The sequence below is a fragment of the Passer domesticus genome, chromosome 11 (assembly GCF_036417665.1).
Source record: "Passer domesticus isolate bPasDom1 chromosome 11, bPasDom1.hap1, whole genome shotgun sequence".
Classification (NCBI taxonomy): Eukaryota; Metazoa; Chordata; class Aves; order Passeriformes; family Passeridae; genus Passer; species Passer domesticus.
Window position 1 is genome coordinate 18,443,243 of NC_087484.1, and position 23,673 is coordinate 18,466,915.

The 23,673-nt window shown below is 41.2% G+C and overlaps 1 protein-coding gene across 10 annotated transcripts in view; it reads left to right on the top strand.

Annotated features, from left to right (window-relative positions):
- Window positions 1-23,673, top strand: part of SPSB4 (splA/ryanodine receptor domain and SOCS box containing 4) — a 156,947-nt gene that overhangs the window by 82,193 nt on the left and 51,081 nt on the right. For 8 of the 10 annotated variants that reach the window (XM_064386047.1, XM_064386048.1, XM_064386045.1 and 5 more), the window contains one exon: window positions 15,873-16,729. In XM_064386047.1, the coding sequence (XP_064242117.1) occupies window positions 16,036-16,729 (694 nt within the window). In that variant the 5' untranslated portion in view covers window positions 15,873-16,035. Of the gene's footprint in view, window positions 1-4,195; window positions 4,341-15,872; window positions 16,730-23,673 lie in introns of all 10 variants that reach the window. The other 2 variants (XM_064386050.1, XM_064386051.1) reach the window with 1 other exon arrangement.

A 23,673-nucleotide genomic window follows, 5' to 3' on the forward strand; every position in this document is an offset into this window, starting at 1 on the left:
TTCTTTGCTCAATGATGCCACTGCATATAATTTTGTAGTGTGTCCTGTATTTTACTCTGTTTATGTGAATTGTTGGCTCAAGTTATAAATAATCCCAAAATCCAGCGTAGCTGACCTGGGGATTTAAGAGTTAAAATTGAAGCCTCCTCCTTATGGTGCTGTTTGTGGTATTTTCTGGCTGAGACACTTCCATGAGTTTAAAAAAAAGGCCATTAAAATGAAAATTTACTACTTCATTTGTTTATCTTGAAAGTTAATCCTAATTTAACATGTAAAAATGTGTACTTGTAGATACTTCAAATTTGTATAACATCTGTGCTGGGGGAATTGAGTATCTGTTCCTCATGGCTTATCACTAGTCTGCTTGGATTTAAATTGAGGATCTGAGAGTGTGATAGGAGCACACGCTGAACTCTTTCAGAGACTTGGGGTCTTTTGAGGCTCCAGCCAGTTCACTTGGGCAGGGCCATGACTTTGTTCTTTGCCTGGGAAAGGAGCATCAGTAGTGCACCTCTGGGCATGTACTAAACCTGAGCATAATGAATTAAATTCTGACCTTTGGTATTTTCATCCTATGCTTGAGCAAAGTCTCTGTCTATGGAGCACATTTTGGGAGTCTAACCCTGCAAGGAGGTTCAGGTGCATTGTCATCTTGCTTTCAAAAATTATGATGCAGCATAAAGAAATCAAAATACTGTTTTCCTTGTTGAAAACTATTGTCAAGCGTGTCAGAGATGACAGAAGTTGTTTGAACTAAAGATGGTAGCACATCAAAGTCTATAAAAGACAAAAACATTGCCATCCCAACCTCATTTTACTGTGTTGCTGCATATTAGTATGACTTGTGGTTTTTTCCAGTACCCAACTATCCCTGCACTTGAGCACCATCAGCCTCTGATGCTGTTAACATCTGAGCAACACTTGCTGTGATATTCTCACTTCTAAGTGTACTGGTCATTCACTAAATATTTACAGAGTCCTTTGGTTTTGATGTTGCAAGATAAAAAGGGTGGTTTTCTATCATCTTTTGTATTCAAAGGCAAATAATACATTGAAGCTGGTGATTATTTAAAATATTATCACATCAAGAAGTTCCTTTGTACTTGGGTCAGTGCTGACGTAACTGTTTCTAGTAGTCTAGAAAACCTTGCAGAGTTCACTGCTGGCTTGTTTAGACTAAGATGCTGTGTTGTAAGTGCAATGATGTGAGAATGTGCTCAGGAAGGATTTGTTAAAACATGTGCAGGATCTTATCCTTTGAGTTTAAATAGAACAAGATGTATTAAACAAGCATGAGCATGAGACCTGGCATATGTCCTTGTTCTTTTTAAATTTTTTTGCATTCTTATTAATGTTATTTGAAACTAAGTGTGTAGGTGGAGAGAAGGAAGAGAGAGAGGCTCACCTGTAACATCTCTTGGTAGGAATGTACTGAAATGTGGACAGGGGAAGAGGAACATTCAACAGCAGTTTCTGAAGGTGATGGAGAAAAAGGTGATTAATTTGTCAGAGGGACTAAGGCTAAGTATTTGTCAGGATTTAAAAAATGAAAGAGGGAGTGAAAATAGACCTCCCAGGCAGGGTGCATGAAGGAAACCATCAGGAGTTGCTGCAAGGTCCTCCTCCTGTGGTGCTCAAACTCCTCTGAGGAGTCAGCAGTGATCAGAAGTTCCCCTCACCTCAGTGTGCTGCACTGTGGGATGGGAGGAGGTGCATGAGGCTGCAGCCTTGAGTTCCTGTCTAGGGATACAGTGGGCTTTCAGTTTATAATAATTGGGGTTTTTTTCAGTAAGTCACCTTCAGCATTGATAATTTGCTTGCATTTCCTGCTCTTGGACCCAGTAACAAGAATCAATAGTTTGTTTTCACTTGAATACACCTCTGTCTAGCAATGGTGAATAATAGTGCAAGGGAAGAAAAAATCCATATGTTTTAGTTCATGACAGTTTGACTGCTGGAAAAAGACACCAAAGGGAAATTCAAAGTGAAGTGTCTCAACACTCTGGGGACTCGAGAGTGACTGATGAGCTCGCTTTTACTGCTCTACTCCATCCACATCCTGCTAATAGAGGACATGGCAGCAGGAAGTCTTTGGGAATGCAGAAGCCAACCCCCTCCCTTCACTCCCTTTATTTTTAGGTTTTGTTTTCCCTGTGGTAAAATCTTTGGAACCTGGGTGGGCAGTGCCCAGGGTTAGATAGAAATGTGACTCAGTAGTGCCTGGTGTGCAGTCACTCAGGAGAGGAGCAGGAACTGTTTCTCTCACCCTTTAGCTGGAGGTTGGGGATGTAATTCCAGTGTGTGTAATTCTGACATCATGTTTTCTTCTGCACATGGATGAAGATAGTGAATTGATGCAGAACTGTTTTTCTTTTAACTATTGGAAGAAGTGGAAAAACCATTGACTGAACCTAACATCTAAATTTAGACATCTGAATTAGCAATGCAGGAAGCAGTAGTGTAGCAAACAGCTCAGTTCCTCCTGAGCACTGCTGGCTGGCAGGATAGAAAATCTGGGCACTTAACAGATGCAGGCATCTCTTTACACCTCCTGGGAAAAATGTGTGTGGGATGCTTCCTCTGGATAATCCTTAAACCAAGGCTAAACTGGCAGTTTAACTTTCATCAGAATTCCTAGTGAATGGGTTTTCACAAGGGATTTTTTTTACTTGTAATTTTTTTTTGTTTGAATATTTGCTTACAGTGGGGTTTGCTTCCACAGCTGTTCTGCATTTGGTTTCCGTAGTGGTAAGGAATGTGGTGTGCTGCAATCAAAGCTGAGCCTAATAGTCTATTGTAGAAATAGGATTGTAAGGAAAAATTCAAGCAGTTACTTTATTACAGCAAAGATGTGTGGGTTGATGGTCTTGGTAGAATTCAATTCAGTCTCATGGTACAAGAAGAAATTTCATTATATGTAATAATTAGCTTTTGAAATAAAGAGGATTATCTTTCATTTTAATCACCCTTCCTTAATAGCAGGGAAGAAAAACCATTTTATAAGAGTGCCAACTCTGTTCTCTGTGTTTTCTAAAATGACATTTTAATTGAATTTTATATTTATGGGACTGATACATAAAACTTGTCATTCTTGTGGATTCTTACCTGTTTCCCCCTGTATATTAACCAGCTGTATTTTTAAAGACTGTAAGCTTCTGTCCTGCCCTCTTGCCAAAAAAATTTCCACAAACAGTTCCTTGTGAGGAGAATTATTACTTACATTGGTCGTTTTTAATGTGCAACTCTTTAATATTCAGCCACATTTCTCTTGTTAACACAAAGCATTGTATATATATGCTTTGTATCCAATATGTGAATAGCTTGTAAATAAATTACAAAAGTAGGTTTAAATTCATTAGTGCTTAGCAAAACTAATGGATTGTAATCAGTGTAATGACTGATGATAGATTGTGCTGTGCCAGCAGGGAACTGGCTCCCAGAAGAAGTAACACCAGCTCAGGAATGACCAGAGACTGGCTGGTGAACGTGTTCTTCTCCAGATGCTTTTTTAATTCCTTCAATTAACTTGATTAAGCAGCTTAGCTTAAGCAAGCAGAATTTGTGACTTGGAAGTTCTCCCATGTAGTATTTTCCCATTGCCTTAGGAATTAATTCCTTTAATGCTGTGTCTGTGTAAAGCAGGCAGCCGTGCTCGCTGCTGTCTTGCACAGACACGAGATGATGTGTGCTTAGTATGAGGGGCACACACAGGGGTGGTGTTTCCCCTCTCTGCAGTTGGTTCTTGGCAGAAGTCATAAATCACAGTGATTTCTGCACAGTGCAATTGAATGGAGCCTGACTACCTTATTTTTTATTGGTGTTGGAAGTTCCCTCCTGCTTAGATCACTCTGAATCCTCCATCAGGAGAGAGGGGAACACTCTCCTCTCTGTGCCCTGTGGTTCCCAAGCAAGGGAATTGTATTTCCTAATTATACCACCAGTGTCCCTCCCAGGGAACTCGATGTATTCTCTTTTCTCTCCAATGTTTTATCTTCACAGCATGAGTCATTAGGGAATAGGCAAAGGGGTGTTAAATAGGGAGTCAGATGGTAGCACAGAGTTCTTGTCCATCTGTCTGCTTTCCTTGAAGACATCCCCTCCCTTTCCAGCAAGGATGGTGGTTATGTTACAGTATCCTATATTTTTTCAGAGCACAGAAAAGTGGCCTCAGCTGGAACCAATTTCTATCCTACAGATCTTTGTGGTACTGGGGAACCCACCCATCAGTAACTACTGCAGCACAAGCAGTATTGACTGCTCAGTATTGTGGCAACCTGGACCTGTGCAAGGCTCAGCTCTTGTGTTTGCAGCTACTGGCTCAACAAATTGTTTTCCAAACTGTAAGTCATTCATTCTTGTCCTGGCTTGCAGTTTTTTGTATAAATATTAAGTTATTTCTGCAGTATCAGAAGTTGCAGTGTCTTACACAGATTGTCATTAAATCCAAGCAGTAATTTCAGAAATTTAGATCTGTGTTTACAGGTAGTTGGGTTTTTTTTTTTCCTTAGGAGAATTTCAGAGAGGAGCTTGACACTACATAGATTTTTTCAGCTCCCGTTGATTATGCTGTGTTAATAAGATGATAATGTATTCTGATAATTGCTCATGAGTCTGCTACCTAATGAAAGATGAGGGTTGAGTGTACTTCCATATGATTCTCTTTCTAGCAGTGCCAGGTGAGGAGGTAAATATCTTAAAAGGATGCTAAAAAATGGATAAAATTTTAAGTCAAATGTGGCATCTCATTATTAAGGTAACTGACAATGGGATGTACAGGGAAAGGAGGGGAAGGGTTGAAAAGGAAAGGGAAACTAGAAAGCCTGGGATTGTAACAAGAAGCTCTTAGCCATAGATGTGATGATGTGTGGGGCAATTTAAAATACTTCTGTTTTCCATTCCTTCCTTCACTGTGGAGGAAGACCTCTGTTAATGAGAGAGATTCTCCAGGTGGTTAGAAGTGTTAATAGAGTTCTGGGTTTTAATGCTCCATTAAACTTTCATACTGTGTAAATTATTTTCTTCAAACTTGCCTCTATTTTTGATCTCATGGCTGTGAATTATGGCAAGAGTTCATGCTAAATATGAAAATGCACAACTCCTCTGGATCCCATGACTCTTGTAGCAATTTCTGTGTCCACGCAGCACTTCAGGGAACAGTTTATCTGTTCAAAGAATGGTTGGAATTTAAACCCCCTCAGATTTCCAGTATCCTTAGATATTTTTTCCCTTAACCTCTTGGCTAAAAGACTTGCTTTCCTCCTCTGAAACTATTTGTAGTGTTTGTGCAGTATCCCACATGATTTTATATTCAACAGTGGTGTGGTTTGTACATGTCTTACAAGTCTTTTGCAGCAGTAAATGATAGTTTGAGAAATGCAAGTTTGCACTTGGGCTCAAGTGAACATCTTGGTTAGTTCAAATGGTTCTGGAAGGATCTTTGTATAAATCTACTTCATTTTATGCTACTTGTGCTGCTTTTGAGGATGTAGTAAACAAAAACAAGTTCAGTTCTGATGAAGTAGCAAAAAGAATAATTCTATCAGTATTCATTCAGGAATGCAGGCTATACTGTGAGTGTGTTATGGTTTTTATAACTCAGTGGGAAGATTACTTATTTTCCTGGAGGTAGTCCTTTACTTTTAAAGATATTTCTAAATATTACTTTTATTCTTTATCATGCTGGAAATCAAGATGATCTGTATATCCCGATGCAATCTAGGGTTTTGGTTTTCCAGAATTAAAAACTCTGAGCACTTTGTTTTGAGTAATTCCACCTGTTGCTGAAGCTTAACTTGTAATTACTGATGTGCTTTTTCTTTGTCTAAAGTACTGCTGATCCAAATTTAGACTGAACACATTTTTCTCCAGGGCAGAACAGGTCCCTTCCTGAGTTATTGGAGAATCAGAATCTGGCAGATTCAGATCATGTCTGGAAGATTTTCTGCAATCATATCAAATATGGGGGGGTTGTCTAAAGATTAATTGGACTATACTATATTTTTATTTTTAATATAGCTTTTGTAAGGCTTCCAGAACACAATGTTACTTATTTTATTTCAGCAGCAATACAACTAAAGATTAAGTACTATATATTTTTATTCCCATTAAAACTTGCATCCTAGTGCAGTTTTCTTCCAAATAAATTGCAATTTTTTTCTCCCTTTTCATCCAATGCATTAAAGAAGGAAATATAGGTAGTAATTAATTGTTACAAATAAAATGCTGCTTGAAAGAATATTTCCTGCAGAAGACTGCTTAGTAGGGGGAACTAGTGTGTAAAGTTATTTTGAGAAATACAGGCCTTGTGTTAGAGCTTATAGATCATAGTTTGTGTTGAGAGTTGCCCTGTAGGCAGGCACAAAGCTGATTTATTTTTATCCATACCTCTATTAGGAAGTCTAGTGTGGCTTTTTAAAGTACTTTCCTGTGGTCAGAAATACCTGGAATTGTTGGCACTTGCAGCGTGAATTTCTTTGAGGGGGTACATTGTTAGGTCAGTAATAGAGAGATATCAATGCTACTCCAAGTAGCAACTTCTTTCACCATGGCTTTTCCTAGTTGGAAGCCCTCTCTGATTTTAACCTCTCTGATTTTTTGCCAAGTCTGGTGTAGTTTTTCTCCATAGAACAGTATTGATTTGAAAAAGCAGCCTTTCTGCTTAATCTGGCTCTAGGGCAATGAAAGAGCCAGAAAGAAAACCACATTCCACACAGCCAGCAGGGCTTCACTGAGGGCAAATTTAGTGGCCTTCTCTGGTGAGATTATGGCATTGGTGGATCAGGGAAAAGCAGTTGGTATAATCTACCTGGGTTTATGCAGAGCATCTAACACTGTCCCACAGGACATCTTTGTTTCTAAGCTGGAGAGACATGGATTTGATGAAACAATCACTTAGTGGATAAGGAGCTGGCCAGAGCAGGGTGCCCACAGATTTTATGGATGCCCCATCCCAGGAAGTGTTCAAGGCCAAGCTGGATGGGGCTTTGAACAACCTGGTCTAAGGACAAGTGTCCCTGACCGTGGCAGGGAGGTTGGAACTAAAAATCACAGAGTATCCTCATTTGGAGGGGGCCCAACAGGATCATTAAGCCCAACTCCTGTCCCTGCACAGGGCTCTCCAAGAGTCACACCATGTGTCTGAGAGCATTGACCAAACACTTCTTGAATAGCCTTGGTGCTGTGACCTTCCCTGGGGAGCCTGTTTAGTGCCCAGCCACCCTCTGGGTGAAAAACATTTTCCTGATGCCCAGACTGAACCTCCCTTTACTCAGCTTTGTGCTGTTAACCCAAGTCCTGATGATCTTTAGAGTCCCAACCAAACCCTTCTGTGATTCACCACTGTGAGACCCATTCTGGGTTCTCACCAAGGTGTCCTTTGTGTCTACAGGAGTCAGATTCTTGGCATGGGGACAATAACTGTCTGTGAATCTTTAACTCCTTAAAGCCCTGTGCCTTTCCCCAGCCTCTCCTGTGTTACTAAGTACCCTACTTCCTAAATGAATAAAAAAACAACACAAAAATACTACTGGTAAAATGGAAAAGCTTTTATAAGCATGAGCAAAATCAATCTTGTTGCTTAGAGCTTAGGCAGTTTGTTTCTATGATATTACTTTCTCCATTATCTCCACTTGTCTGTGCAATTGTTCTCTAGTGACAGATGGGCTTTAGTAGTGGCTGGTGTTTGAAACAGATGAAATTCATTGCTCTTGCTTAAATAATGTGGAGTTTTGCAAAAACATTTATTTGTTTAACAGGAAGTTGTTTTGTTGTTTTGTCTTTTTGTCAGCACTCCAAAGAAACTTGATTCGTTGCCTCACCTGGGAAATACAGAATCTGTACAATCTGATTTTGTCATGATGTTTCCTTAACATATGTGAAGTGTGTTTACTTAATTTCTGTTGTTTAGAAAAAGGAACTGTGGGACTGATGAAGCATTGCTTCCTGGTTTTGTGTCTTGTGGCTGACTTGACATGAAATCTTCAGGACACTTTGCCTGCAGTTACAGCTTTGATGTGAGCTCCTTCTCATCAGGGTTTCTTGGCAAGATGTGGCCTGGCAGCCCAGCCTGGTGTTCCATGTGCTCACTTCCAGGATGTCTGTCCTGTCCTGGAGGAGCAGTTATTCCTGAGCCTGCTGCTGCCCTGTCAGAGTTGGCTGAGGGTGGCTATTGACTTAAGTAGCTGAGGGGGAAGGATTGGGAGGGATGCAGATGGTGTGATTGTGTAAGTCTATTTTCCTATTAAACAAAAGAATACGCTTTTGTTCAGCATCAAACTTGTTCTCATGCGTTCATCTCCTGCATGTTGGTGCAAGAACAATGGCTGGGTTCCCTCCAGCCTTGCCCTCCCCTCTCACTCTGCAGCCCTGACTCGGGCAGTGGACCTGGCCCCGTGTGCATTTGTGTCCACCCGTGGTTTGTCCAAGACAGCCTTTTGGGGCATCTCTTCTGCATCAGTCTGTTCGGCTCACAAGGGGAAGAGTATCTTCATCTCTTGCCTGCTGTGTTTGGCCAGAGGCAGGGTCTCTTTGTGTCACTGGACTTCTGCAGCTCTGCTGCAAGTAGTAATGACACCCAGGTGACATCAGGAGCTGCCTCTGATGGGCTGCTTCAGCTGAGCACACCTCACAGGTGTTGTCTGTAACTGCTCCAATCCAAATGGGAATTACACTCATTAAGACTTGGATGCAAAAGATGATGACAAAAGTATCCTGGTGATTCCAGAAGTGCTGCAAATTTTAAGCTGGTGGTAAATGTCTTTTTATAAAAGATACTGAGGCAAGGCTCTAGAGTCATCCACTGCAGTGTCCGGACAGGCACTGTGAGAGTGGAGCCATCTCTTGTGGAGTCTGCCAAATCTGCAGTAGCCTTGTGATGTTGTAGATGCCCATGGAGCTGCTACTGGTGAGTGTTCCTCCTTAGCCCCATCCTTACCATGGCACTGGGAAAAAACAGTTGCAGACCAAGGTTCCCTTATGATTTACAAAGCCTTGCCAAGCTTGGAAAACACTGACACAATCAAAGACTGAAGCTTGAGCTGAGGGGCCAAATTTTCACTCCAGTGTGATGTTCCAGTTTCTGCAGTTGCAGTAAAGTTCTGGTGAACCATTCTGACGAGCCAGAGGAGCTCTCATCTGTCTGCTTGTCACTTCCTACCATCTGCAGGCCTTCCCTCAGTCTGCTCAGGGATCATCTCTGGCACGTTCCCTGGGATTTGCAACTGGCTAGACTGAGGAATGATGCTTTCCAGGAGTATTTCATTTATGGCTTTTTAACTTATTTCACTTTAAAGGCCAACTGGCTCCACTGCACATTACAGCAAGAGGAACTGCAGTAAAAGAAAGGCAGTGGAAATGTATTTAGCCCCATTTTGAGGCTGTCACTTAATGAATGTTCTGATTTTGAAACTGAAGCTGTAGGGCTATTGATCCTCTACAAAGCTGTAGAGGTAAAATGTAAAATGAATTGTCTAAAAAGAAAAGGGTTAGGCTGATGAAAAGTAGTAATGGCTGGTGAGAAATTGCAATATCAAAATTTAATTATTTCTTGGGTTTTAAATCTCATGTGTGTGACACCTATTGGTATTACTTACTTGGTGAAGCATGGTGAGTAGAAATATAAAATGGCAAATGATCTGTAAAATGCAAAGTGGAGCAGAAAGCATAATTTTCAGTTTAGTGTTAAGCCTTTTTTGTGTGTTAATTTTCCCTTTTGATACAACCCTGACACTTGAATATTAAAAATGGTTACATCAGCTGTTTGGGAAAAACAGGAAGGTATTTGCTATGACAGAAGGGTGGAAGATGAATGATTTTGAAGAGAGAGGAAGATGTAAGCAGAAACTCATTCCTGTGCTGAATTCAGACATGAAGTTTAGCTGTGCCCCTTAGGGCAGCTTGAAGTGACTGTGGAAATTTGCTCCATGGTTTGGACAGCTGCCTAAATGAATGGTTCTGCCTTTGAGATTTTAATTTTTTTCTCTCTCTTTCCTTTTGCCAGAGTAAGTATTTACATAACTGTCTGGTATTCTAGATCAGAGGGCTTATTCACCTGAAAATAACCTGGCAAAATAAAACACTAGATTTTACTCACTTTAGTTTTCTCAGGCAGACCCATTTCAAGGCCATTTGAATGCAGGTGGCTGAAGACAAAAGGGAAGAATGACTAAAAAAGGGTGGTAGAAAGGATGTAGCAGCTTGAACATCTGTACCCTTATGGTAATTGTGGGATTGCATGGATATTCCTGTTATATACCCTGGAAAGAAAAGTGCTGTTTCCTTTCAGGAACTTAAGAGCTGAAATATTGCTAGTTTTAAAAGTACTTGCATAGTAAAAAAAGTAATTTTTGTTGCATTGTGTTACTATATTTGTTTTTCAAATTGCATTTTGCTGTATTCTGAGAAGTGATTACACAGAAAAACTGTTCACAGACTTGAAGTATTTTCAGTTCATGTTTCTTCAGAATAGAAATGTCTTCATCTAAAACCAACTTTCAGCATGAAAGGGGAGAATTACAGAAACACATGCAGGCAGAGGAAGGCATAAAACCAACCCAAAACCTCAAGTCAGCTCCGTCCAAAATACAGTAGATGGAAGTATTTAAAAATACACATTCTGCTGTATTCATTGCTACTCAGGATTCTTTCTGCATTCTTCATCATATGACTAAACTGCTTCTAAGTCAGATGGTACAGATGGTATGGTATTTCAGATTATTCTAATTCCAAGCAGCTAAATGCACAGTCTTTTCTAATAACAAGCTTATCCTGAATTTTGAAACAATTACATTTTTGTAGCATTACAGAACAAGTTACTCTTTACGGAGGAATGTCCTTGGGATTTTCAGGATTTGCATTCCTTTCAGGAATCGAAGAAGTCATGACTTAGTGCTGCATTGTTCATCCCACATATTAAATGTCATTTGCTAAGTGTGCATGCAGCATCAAATTTTGTCTGTAGCCCAGGATTGCTTGGAATAGCCAAACATTTTTGTCTGGTTGCATTGTTATTGCATATTCCCAGTTTGACCAAGGAAGCCAACATTGTTGATTTATTGCCCATTCTGAACAATGTTGGATACCAGGGTCTGTAGTTGAATCCAGGCTACCCAGTCTCTTTAAGTGCCAAAAATGTGCTTAATTCATTGTCACCCTCAAAACAGTGTTGTCATGGTTATGTAGCTGTTTGCACACTGGGAGCAGAGTTGATAGACACTGGGCCTTGTGCCTTCACATTGTCTGGCTGGGGGTAAAAGTCCTTGTCCTTGAACATACATAAATTTCATCGATCTGCCCAGCACAGCATATCACGTGTTTTTCTTCTTCCTATTCCTTCTTGAGGGACTTTGGGACTGGAGTTACATTCAGAGTGTTCAGACACTGTGTCTGTTCTGTTCGGGCATCTGGGGAAGGAGCAGTTTTGGTGCCCCCAGAGGAGTGGCCTTGCTTCAGAGCCTCCTGCTGCCTCTCTTGGCATTCAGGAGTCCTTGCTGGCTGGTGACAAAGCCCACGTTGTCAGGGGAAGTGGCATTGAGGTCTGGCTGCAGAAAGAAAAAAAAAGAATGAGGGCCAATAGCAGAAAGAGTGAGAAGTGCTCTGTAGACATTGGCAATGCTGCTGGATAGAGGCAGCTCCTTCCCTGCTTTTCCTGACGGCCACTTTCACAGGTCAGTGTCATTAGCTGGGACTCGCCTTCTGCTTCTCACTCTTTGGGTAAGTGTTATTTTAGGAGGAGTAACCTGAGTCTTAGCGTGTTCCTAATGTAGTTTTGAATTGTGTTTATGTGCTGTCATTTCTTATGCATATTGGTAAAGCTTCCTGCATGTCTAGCTTGTGATCCAGAGGGAAACACAACTATGAATGCTGAAAGCTGACTTTGCTGAAAGCATGTTTCTTTCATCAGTTATGTTCTACTGATGCCAACATATCAAACTTAAGAAATGTACCCTATTTAATTACAGCAAAGTGATGTCCCAGCAAGGCTTTATGTAGTAAGTGTAATTTGTGGTTTTATTGTGAATGATTTCCCTAAATATTTTAGCAGTCTGAATGAAGAAGACACTGCTAAGTGACATTGACACGCTTTTCCTGTTTGGAGTTGTATTGTTCCTGTACAGTACGTTTACTCTAATCATGGTAGCCTGACAAAGCTCAGCATGAATGGGAAACTGTGAGACAGAAATTATTTAGGCTGCAAAGACCAGCAGTCTTCTCACACAGGGATAAGTGGTGAAATTCAGTGAAATTCACTAAACCAGTGTAATGGAGAGGTCATATATTAAGCCACTTTGAAACTGTTCATTGTTTTTTAACTCCTGTGGTGGTTTGAAATTATGGGAAGAGCAAAGACTTGGGAAAACCTTCAAAGCAAAGCTATACAGTGAAATTTTATGTTCTTTCTATTTCTGAATATTTGTGTATCTGGTAAGAAGATTAGGCAAGGAAATCTAAGTTTCTGTACAAGGTGTAAGATTGCAAAAAGAGCAGTTGAATGACACTGTGCTTTGACAGGTTTCTATTAACTCAGCAGATGGTGAGAAGGTTTTACAACCAAATATTTCTGTAAGTGGGTTGAACACTAATGAGTCTGACAGGAATAATCTTCTGTCCCTGACCCACAGCTTTTGGTAATGCTGTGTGGTGTATTTGCCCCGTGCTACAGACAGAAGTAGGTCTGGGGTACCTTTGTCAGATGAATTGTTTGTCACTGCCCTTCTCTCCATGTGAGTGTGCGCGGCTTTCCCACAGCTGCTGGTGTGAGGAGAAGCTGCCTGCAGATCCCCATGGCAGGTGGGGCAAGAGTGACTTTCCTGAGGCTTCTGTGCTGCCAGTGTGTGACCTGTGGAAGTAGGGAGGATTTTGCTGGTGAAGACAGGCTGAGCCTTGGTGAGCTGTGTCCCTCCAGCAGCAGCTGCTGATACTGGAGGGCACAGTGGTGCTTCCCTGCTGTGCCGTGCCTCAGCTGGGTCTCTGCCATCTGCTTGGTGTAAAAGGACAGGACACAGGCAAAGCCAGGGATGATCTGGCTTTTGAGACACATTGCTCCTGCAAGCACCTACGGGGACTGTTGTGAGCTGCCAGGAGGACTTTATGGATGAGTTGCTCCCCGTGGAGCTCACATTGCTGCTGCCTGGGTTGGGAGGCAAGGCTGCTTCTCACATGAAGTCTTCATGTCAGCTACTACTGAGCTCCAGCAACCAGAACTGCCTAATTGTGAGATTTTTTTCACTGTTGTTCTATGCTATGTCTGTGCAAAGCTATTTGGCAAAATATTTAATTATCTAATTAATTTATGTGGTAATATTCATAGATTGATGAAAGACTTAATATTGTAAGGTACAGTTTCAAATTAAAGTACTTACTGAGGACATGCCAGAGTGCAGGCACAGTTGTGTGTATATCAAGGTGCTCATAATGATGCATTTTACTCCTCTGAATTACTGATCTATCTATTAGCAGCCTATTTATGTTACAGTTTGGGGCACATGAGGAAGAATGTCTGTGGCTTGCCAAGTGAGTCAATTCAGTGTTTATAATTTCTTGGTGATTTGCCAGGCAAACATCTGTGCCAAGTTTAGTTTCTCATGTGATCAGGAAGTGATACAGCAGGATGCACTGAGGACTTCCCCGGCTGTCTCCCCTCTGCACCCTGACAGGAATGTGGCAATTGTCTTATGCTTTAAAGTAGAAATTTTTAAAGGCATGTAGAGCTAAATCTCAAATAGATGTCACTGACGTTCCCTTTGAAAGTCTGACGTTTTCCCTTTTCATTTCCTTTCAAGCTCAAATAATGACTTTTAAAAAGGAACTACCCAGTGCCTGAGCATGTATCCTCCTATGACAGTTTGCTTGCAACATTTACTTACTCCTGTTGCTTCCCTGTGTGTGTATTAGTGTTACTATTTAATTTCTCCTGGGATTATAGGTGTGGAATAAAGTACTGAACTTGCTTTGCTGGGCTAAATTGTCACCCTAGTTTTGAAACAACCCATGAGTGCTTGTGCACTATTGGAAATGGGAAGCATCAGCTTAAACGTAATTGCTGTTTAAAGTTTTGGATTCCTCTTACATGGTTTGGAAAAGAATAAGGGGGATCATTCAAGTTGACCTCAGCATGGAGAGCTCCTGTGAATTGTGAGTCTTCCTGCAAATGTGGTATGAGAGGGTTGGATACTTACATATATTGTTTTGTTTTCAAACATTAAAAGTTGCAATGAGTTGGTTCTTTTACACTGATGTGTGTGCATATGCTCTTGTGGGAACCAGCCACCAGAAAATATTTTCCTGTAATAACTTAACTATGATGTGGTTTTGAAAAATCACCTTTTACTTCTTTTTTTTCTGTTTTTTTAAAAGAAGACTAGATGTGGTTTAATTTCTGTGTTTAATACATGCAGAAAATACTTTATTTGCCATTGGAAGTAATAAAAGGACTTCACTCACTTCTCAGACTTGGTTGGATGGTAAATTTTATAGGGTTTTTTTCTTAAAATTTTTGTTCCCTTTATTGTGCATACGTGTTTCTTAGCTTCTTTCAGAAATTATCTTTGGAATGGGACATTGTGTTTGGAGTAAAAGTTCTTTAAAAGGAAGAACACGGGCTTGACTTACAAGAGAAATATTGCAGGATGTTTTTTGCAAGAACATTTCTACCCATCTGCTGTTTGGTATTTTATGACAAGCATCTGTCACTTGGGTTCTTCAGCCTCTTGAGGGTGTGGAGATTTTTTGCTTCTTGAAGCACGTCACCACTCTGTCAATAAATAAACAGAGTGGGTCTACTCTGCTATATTTGAGCATTCCTGGATTTGTCACTGATTTTGCTAGAGGACAGAAGTATGTCTGCTGCTGCAGATACTCTGTTTGATCCCATGTCAATCATGTATTTGAGTTTATAGGACTTTATCTTAATTTCTACTCCTCTAGTACTTTTAGAGGTTCTTGATTTATCTCTACACTCTACCTGAGCTCTAACATGTGAACAACTCTAACTTATTCCAGGCTGCAGAGAAGCTTTTCCTGGTGTTTTTTTGCCCTGTTTGTCCATGGAAGCAGAGAAATAATACATTTCAAAATAATGTATTCCCCATAATGTGTCTTTACAGTGTTCTGGGTCAGCTGAATACTGAAATACAGGAACTGTGGATTAGCCTGCTGTCCATTAGCATTAGGAACATCCCCAGTTGCAGTAGCTGCTCATTAGAAATGTCTGCCAAAGAACGGAAACAGCCATTCTTCATTTGTCCTTCCATGGTGCATTTTCCTACTTCCTTCCTTTTTTTTTTCTTTTAGCTCCTTCATAAAAAAATCTTGATCATTTTTTAATGGTTTTCTCCTTTTATTTAATGTCAGGGTAAATTAAAAAGAAACATTTAAATTTTGCTGCCATTTGCTGTTGCTGCATTTGTTTTAATAAGGGCAGAGAAGCTGAAGTCTCTGTCACCAGGGCCCAGGACAGAGCATGTCTGGAAATAAAAGATTCTGACCTAGTATTTGTCTGAGACTCAACCAAAAGCACAAGTGAAAGTGAAGCTACCGCAGCACATAAAGTTTGTCAGTGTTGTTGGGGAACAGCATCTGCCTGCTTTGGGCCCGCTGTGAACTTGGCCAGACAAAATAGGTGGAAGGGCAGAAGGTGAGGAATGTCTGCATCCTATCATGAATTGGAGGAAATGACTGTCTGCGTTCTGTGCGCTGGTGGGCTCCGCATCCTGCTGGCAGCCTGGCTAGCGCTGCAGGACACTGCACAAGGAGAAGTGAATTTAGCTCTGGTGTTTAAAATAGCTCCTAGGGATGAGAAGAAGCGCTTCAAAAATATGCTGTGGGTTTTCTACTGGCTTTCCTAAACTAACTGGAAACTTTCTGCTTTCTTTCAGGAGCATTTTTTACTCTGAAAACATTGCTGCTAAAAAACTCCAAACAGGAGGAGTAAATCCACTCAGCTTGTCAGGTCACTGGCTCAGTGTAACGGTGCTTTCATGAGGTGACGTTGGGCCAAAGTCAACTTTTCTTTCTCCTTTGTAAACCTGCAGCCAAGCAATGGGCCAGAAAATCTCAGGGAGCATAAAGTCTGTGGATGTGAGGGAGCCCCCTTATAGACCCGTGAAACGAGAGCTGAGAGGCCCGGATTTCTGCAAGCCCGCGCGCCTGGACATGCTGTTGGATATGCCCCCTGCCAAGCTGGAGGTCCAGTACAAACACGCTTGGAATAACGAAGATCGTTCGTTAAATATATTCGTAAAGGAGGACGATAAACTGACTTTTCACAGACACCCGGTGGCCCAAAGCACAGATTGCATCCGGGGCAAGGTGGGCTACACGCGGGGCCTGCACGTGTGGCAGATCCACTGGCCCACGAGGCAGCGGGGGACTCACGCCGTGGTGGGCGTCTCCACGGCCGACGCGCCGCTGCACTCAGTGGGATACACGTCCTTGGTTGGTAGCAACAATGAATCCTGGGGCTGGGATCTGGGGCGCAACAAACTCTACCACAACTGTAAAAACCAGCCCGGGGTCACGTACCCCGTCTTTTTGGAACCAGATGAGTCTTTTGTACTCCCAGACTCCTTACTGGTGGTTTTGGATATGGATGAAGGGACGCTTAGCTTCATGGTCGATGGACAGTATCTTGGAGTGGCCTTCAGAGGACTAAAAGGGAAAAAACTTTACCCCATAGTCAGTGCAGTTTGGGGGCACTGTGAAATTACAATGAGATACATCAACGGACTTGACCGTAAGTGTTACCGCATTTGTTTGTTACCCTCTTGCTTTTTCTCATCTAGGGGTTTTTCTTTCTTCTTCTGCTGTGGACAGTATGCTGTGGGGAGCACATGGTTCAGCTGTGAGGAGAATGCACCCCATATTTACTGCCTACAATGAATATACCTCTGTGTCTCGTAATGATGGTATGGATTGTGTAAAAATGCCCTCCTTTTTTGACAGCCAGAATGGCAAGAATTCTATGGCCAAAGAAACTGAACAGGCTGAGAAAAAGATATTGAGAAAGTTCCTGGGTATATTTAACAGTAAAACTCCTGTTTACTGGAGGATATGTTTTAAATCTGTGGTTTCCAAATAGGATTTGTGGATCCTGTAAAAATTTCCTGTAGTAGTGGAAACTCTTACTTGGTGTGCATAAACATACTTGAAGACTGGCCAGACAACTTTCTTTCTGTAGTTGCCTTCTCAGAACCCTCAGAAGCAGCTGTGGATCCCCAAGAATCTGGAAACTCGGATCAAATACTGCTTTCAGCAGTTTTTCTGAAAGAGAGCTGTGTTCCTTAGTTCATTTCAGAAGGTAGTCTGTCTAGGTATTGTCCAGAAATCCAGGTTTTTGGATAAGCATGAGCTATTTCTGATCTAACAGGGTACTATCTAATGAAATTGTTAGGTAACAAGGAGAAGCATGTTGCTGCTGTGACCCCCAAGCAGTGGCCCAGCAGAAGGTGAGAGGCAGAAGTGGGTCTTGTCCAGTTCTCCATGCACAGGAGGGCGTGGGCTCTGCCAGGTCTGCACCTAATTCATGCACAGGAGCATGTACTGCCTCAGAACTCCCTGAACTCAGGCAGCTTGCAGGAAGAGTGAGCAGGCTACTGGCACACAAAAACAGGAGCCAAAATTTGTTTGGATGATCTTTAGTCCACTTATTGCTTCAAGGTAGCTAAATGCAAGGAATATACTTGGAATAACACTTCTTTTTCCTTGGGGATGTAACTAGAGACGTTAAAGGCAGGGGAACTGTTGCATGGCAGGGCTCAGTAGCTGCTGATACGGCCCAGGGACCCTTGCTGGTGAGGGCCAGATCCAGCATGAAAGGGTGCTACTCCCTGTCAGCTTCTTAGCTGCTAGAAGCTGGGGAATAAAAGAATGGACAAGGTAGCAAGTGGAACTTTGTTCTTGTTTAAAACTGTATTATCTGAGGCGTAGTAGGAGCTACAAATATATATATATATATATGTATAAAAGAAAAAAATAGATGACTGAGCAACATTTTCATGTTGTTTTGGGCTCTTTGAATGGAACTTCATCTTTCATGAAGGGAGTAAAAGCAAATGTTCCACACCTGCCTTTTAATTAATGATTTCTAAAAGAATTTACTATCCTTTTCCATTAAGATGGAGTGGTCTAAATTTTTTTCTGTCAAAAATTAATTCTCTGCTCATTAACCTTGTATCTGACATACCAAGTAGAAACAAAATTAAATAATTCAACCCTGTTTAAGATTACCTTTTCTAAACATCTGTAATAAACTCTGGGGGAAAGACTTTTTATCCACAGAAGCCCTGCAGGTTTTACAGCTGGATGCTAAATGGCAGCTTCCCAAGTGCTCTCATACAGGGGAATATCCAAAGATCTTAAGTATTTTGCAATTACTCAGTCATTGCAGAATGATGTGCTGACAGTCTTTTTCTTGGATTGTGAGGGAGACAGACTTTTGCAAACTGAGTATTTGTTTGCAAAAGCAGTTTTTATAATACTGTGAATATCTGCCAAACTAAGCAAAGTACAGCTCAGCTTGGTCCATCACGTCCACACAAGGAATTGTTCTGCTTTCCTTCTGTAGCCTTCACGAGGCTGCTCAAGGGAACTCTAGGAAGATGAAAACACAGGAGGAGGATGTGAATGAATTTGGTAGAAATTATAAAATAAAAGGGACTGAGTGGAGAAGGATAGTTGTGGTCTGTGAGATGGCAGAGAGAAAACTTCCCATCTGGTTTCTTGTGGGATAATTTTGTTGGAAGAGGCAGGATAGCTTCCTAAACTATCCCTGAGAAAGTCAAAGTCTCTATTATTTTTAAACACATGAATCCGTGAATAAAAGTTAACTTGTGACCCAAACTTTTATGTAGGCCGGAGTGTTAATCTGATCATGTGAAGAGGAAGTTTAAAGCCACTTTGCTGTGGGGCAGTTTGACATCCTGGAATCACATCATTTGTTACCACATATTCACTGATCCACTACTGTCCTGAAACAAAAACAGCATTCAAGAAACCAAGTGAGCTTGTTCAGCTGGTGCTCCAGAGCAAACACTGTCCCTTTTCTACTAAAGGTGTTTCTATCCAGCCAGCCCTTGTGCAACAGTACAAGTTTGGCTGTGGCACTCCCTATGCTTGCTCTCAGGGCACTTTTGATTGCAGGTTTTTATAATTGCTTGTTCTTGTGAAAATCAGAGCAAGTATTGAAGAACAGTTGTGTTCACAAATTTAAATACATTCGAACATATATGTATGTGGGGAGTTGTTGCTGTTTGATTCCTCTCTAACCTTACCAGTTAGCTCTTCTTTTTCCCCTTCTTTTTTCCCCTTAATCTTTCTTCCCCCCAGTTCCCTGAAAGTATTTCTGCTCCTGAGTGCAGCTTTTGGTAGATCTGCCCATAGTAACTTGGCTGGTCTTGAAGCTCGTAACTCTCTATTCAGTGATTGATTGCTGCTGTTTAGAATGCAAACCACAGCTTGGGATGGTTGTTTGTGTGGAGTCCTGCAGGGCAAAAGGAGACCTCCACGGCAGGGATTTCTAGTGTTTTCAATACTTGCTGCTTAAATTGAAGACCTCTGAATTCTTTAAAGGGCCGTGTATTTCAGTTGCTTGGCAGAGAGTGAAAGGCTTGCAGGAATGGAAGAGTGAAAGGCTCAGATTATGGCTTTCATGCAGCTGCAGTGAACTTAAAGTACGTCACAGATGATGCAGACTTCCAAGTGTGTTAATTACTGCAGGGATGGCAGATTCACAGGAGGATAAGGCTGCAGGTCAAAGATCAAGGACCTGTGTGCCCTCTGGACTCTGGATATTGCTCCTAGAATAATGCTGTAATTAAAATCAGTCGTACTTCTGCCAGCTGCATTTGGTACCCACAGTATTCTGTTTCAGAAACCACCTTGAACATCACATGATCTGTGACTTTACACAAGACATTTATTCCCTTTTTTATTTTGAGAAAATTGGAGTTGCAAATGTTTTCAGGGTTTGGGAGGAAAGGCAGAGGGACAAGACAGAGAGTGCTCATAGTAAGTACATTGAGTTCTTCCCAGCACAAACTCCTTTGATGAAATGCTATCAGTACCTAGCACAGTGCTGCTTGCCCAGTTCCTAAGCTGGACAGAAGACAGAATTTTGCATCAGTCTTCTGACTTACGGCCTATTACAATAATTAGAAACCACAAATAACATAAAAGCAGTAAATGTTACTTTTCAGATCAGGGTATGTGCTTGTTTACAAAAAGCTGGTCTGTTTATATCTGGTGTCTGATGAGGAGTCCTGGAGACTATTTATAGACTGAAACAGAGAAATAGCAAAACACTTCTGTGTAAATGTACATTGCAGATCATGACTGATCTATTAGTGTTTAAACAAAGCATTGGGAGGACAATCAATATAACAAAGCTGTGATGGAAAACTTGGTCATTGAGTAGGTAAACTGAACTCACTGCAGTTCTTGCACTAAACCTGCCATAGTCCTTACACAATTCTGAAAATAATTGTTGAGCTCAAGAAGCTGGAAGCATTTGTCTCAGAAGAGCAGACTTTACTTACAAATATAATTAATGGAAAACACTTGTCTGTACCTGTTTGTATTTGTTCTTGCAGGATCTGGCCCTCACCAGCAAGGGTCCCTGGGCCGTATCAGCAGCTGCTGAGCCCTGCCATGCAACAGATCCCCTGCCTTTAACATCTCTAGTTACATACCCAAACGAAACAGAAGTGTTATTCCAAGTATATTCTTTGAATGTAGCTACCCTGAAGCAATAAGTGGACTAAAGAGCATCCAAACAGAAATTTTGGCTCCTGTTTTTGTGTGCCAGTAGCCTGCTCACTCTGCAAGCTGGCTGAGTTCAGGGAGTTATGGCTCAGTACATGCTGCTGTGTGTGAACTGGCCCAGGAACGGGAGATCATATTCCTGCATCCTGGGTTGCCTGGGGAAAGGGTGATGATCCCTGTGGCTCCTGCCTCTCTTGGCTGCTGGGGCACTTGCAGCTCCAGGGAGGATCTGGGGGTTCTTGTGTATGGAGGGAGGAGGGGGCCCAGTGCACATCCTCTCTGCCTGCTGACACAGCTGCAGAAGTTCTGGCTTGTGGGGTCTGTTCACTGCTTTTGTCTCAGCTGTGCAAAGATCAGTGTAACCCCTGAAACTCTTTCAGACCTGAGGCTCTGTGTGTTTAGCATTTTGAATTAAGGGTGATGCTTCTGAGTAAAAAGACCAATTTTGGAGCTATGCAGAACTTCTTTCCTACTATTCTCAGTTTATTTTAATTCACATTGGTCTGTGTCTAGCATATCACAATTGCTAGTTATAAACATACACTCATCCCCTTGCAGGCTTTTTTGCCATAAAGAAATCTAAGTCAAAATTGTGACATTATTAACAGCCAGGAGAAATCCATAATCTCTCATCAGACTCTGGGTTTTCCCCCCCTAATGGGTTTCAATTAAAATTTCTTAATGGATTTGTTTTTTTGTTTATCTAAACTTGTTTTATGCTATTTATATAATATGAGACTCTGGAGGCTGCAATGGAAATAACATACTCTGAAAATCCAGTATTGCTAAACCTTAGAAAGGATTTTCCCTACAGATGTGCAGTCAGAGGATGAAGCAGCAAAAATTAAGCAGCCAACGCTGTGAAGAAGCAATCTTTAACTTTTGAGGTAATTTAACAGGAAACAGCATTTCCAGTGCCTGCTTCAGGAGTCAGATGACTATTGTTAGGGGGTTTTTGTCTTCTTCTAAATGCACTCCCCTTCCCTAGGTTATGTGCATTTTTTTGGTCCTTTAATCCTAATTTGTTGACACTTTCTAATTAATTCTCAGCCTTTTCCCAGCAGGTTGAAACCACTGTATTGTCACTAGAATATGCCATTCTGCTAAGTGGCTTTTTCACCCCAGCCACCCCCTGCCCCTTCTTGGTGGTCTCTGCATTACATCTCTCTCCCAGATATTCTTCACTTATTCAGTCCCAATTTCTTTCTTTCTTTCCCCAGCTGAGTTTCTCTTCTGTTGCCACACTAAGCAATAATAAATTCTTACCTACCTTGTTGGTTTTTTGGTTTTTTCTTTGCCCCAACTTCAGATAGTGCATTTTTGTTACTGATAACTGTAGAAGATCAGGTGCAGTGTCACTCTTCCAGAGAAGGACATTTCAGATTTAAGTGTGTGATTTTAGCTGATGAATGGGGTTTGTTTTATGTAAGTTTTTCCTGTTAATACCTCCAGTGACAGAGCCTCCTCTGACAATCTAAGGCACAGATCAGCTTTACAGTTAGCAAGTTTTTTGGTTTTATGGTTTGGGAGTTATTTGTGGATTTGGTTTCTTTTTTCCTTGCAGTCTTGTTTAATTTGTTTATTAGCAAGGGATCCAGTTATCATTTGCCTAGCACATAAGGTGCTGGGATATTTTCTTTCAAGCTCAGTAGTTCCCAAGGCTAAGAACAGCCATCAGTAGTGCACAGCTGGGCTGTGGATTCTTTGCATCCTGACATACCTAGTGTTTGTTCTTCCCTCTCTGGTTTATAAAAGTGCTATTGCAACTGCCAAATCTGCAGTTTTAAGGAAAAAATGCTTGATAATGTGTTCTGATCATGTTTGCACTGATTTCCCATGTATCCTCTTTTTAAGAAATAAGAGCCTTGAAGAGCAGTCACTACAACTCTCTTCTCAAGATTGAACAAGTTACACTATTGTGTAACTATTGTGAATACTATTATACACTATAATACAATATACACGATAGTGAATAGTGTACTTATTACACTACAGTAGCAACTTGATAGCCTTGCTTCATTATTTTATGAATTTGCTTGAGCTATGATGATGGAATTGCTAAGCAATGTGAATTAATTCTCACAGGTTAGTATTAGAAGTGGAAATGTGTAAAAGATTATTATTTTTGGATTTGCTCTATCTGTATTGCTTTTGGGAATTGTAGACTGTAAATCTGAGTTTCATGACAAACAGGATGCTTCTGTCATTGCGTGAAATATTTATTGCCAAAAATGCATGTGCTTTTTAAATTTTGACTGTTTTCTGTTTCATACATGATTCCTCCTAAGTTACGTTTCTCCTTAAGATACTCCTTTGTCTCTCTAGCCATGGAAGTTTCCACCCTTCTGTAATTACAAGCTCTTTTTGCAGATGGCCTCTTTCTCCTAAATCCAGTGTAGCTTCTCTACTACAGAAGCATTTAAACAAACTGATTTCTAGTTTGAGCTTACAGAAAATTCCACTCCAATTGGTTTGTGAGTTCATATACCAGTCTTCATATTATGGCAAAATTCATAATTTTTTATGGTAAATTGACAGGCAGTGGGCCTGAAAATGAGCATGTCCAGAGATGCTGCTGTGCTCTGCAGGTGGTTCTGCTGAAAGTAGTGCTGGTGCTTCGTGTGTACAGGAGAATAAAGCTGCCCTAGCTGTAACACTGTGTGGAAATAATGCTGAGGCTGTGAAGTACTTGGAAGCTGGCAAACAGCAGAATGGGATTTGTTTTTTTGCTGCTGTAATTCTGAGCAGGGCAGCCTTATCCCACTTTCTGGAGATAATGTTTCATTCTGCTAAAAGGTGGTAGGTTCAGCTGCAAGTCATCCTTTTGTACCCACTTTTTCCTCGACTCTTTCCTCCCCAGCCCTGTGTGTCCATGAGTTGGTGTATTCTGTATTTCCCCAGCCAGCCAGTGTGGAAACC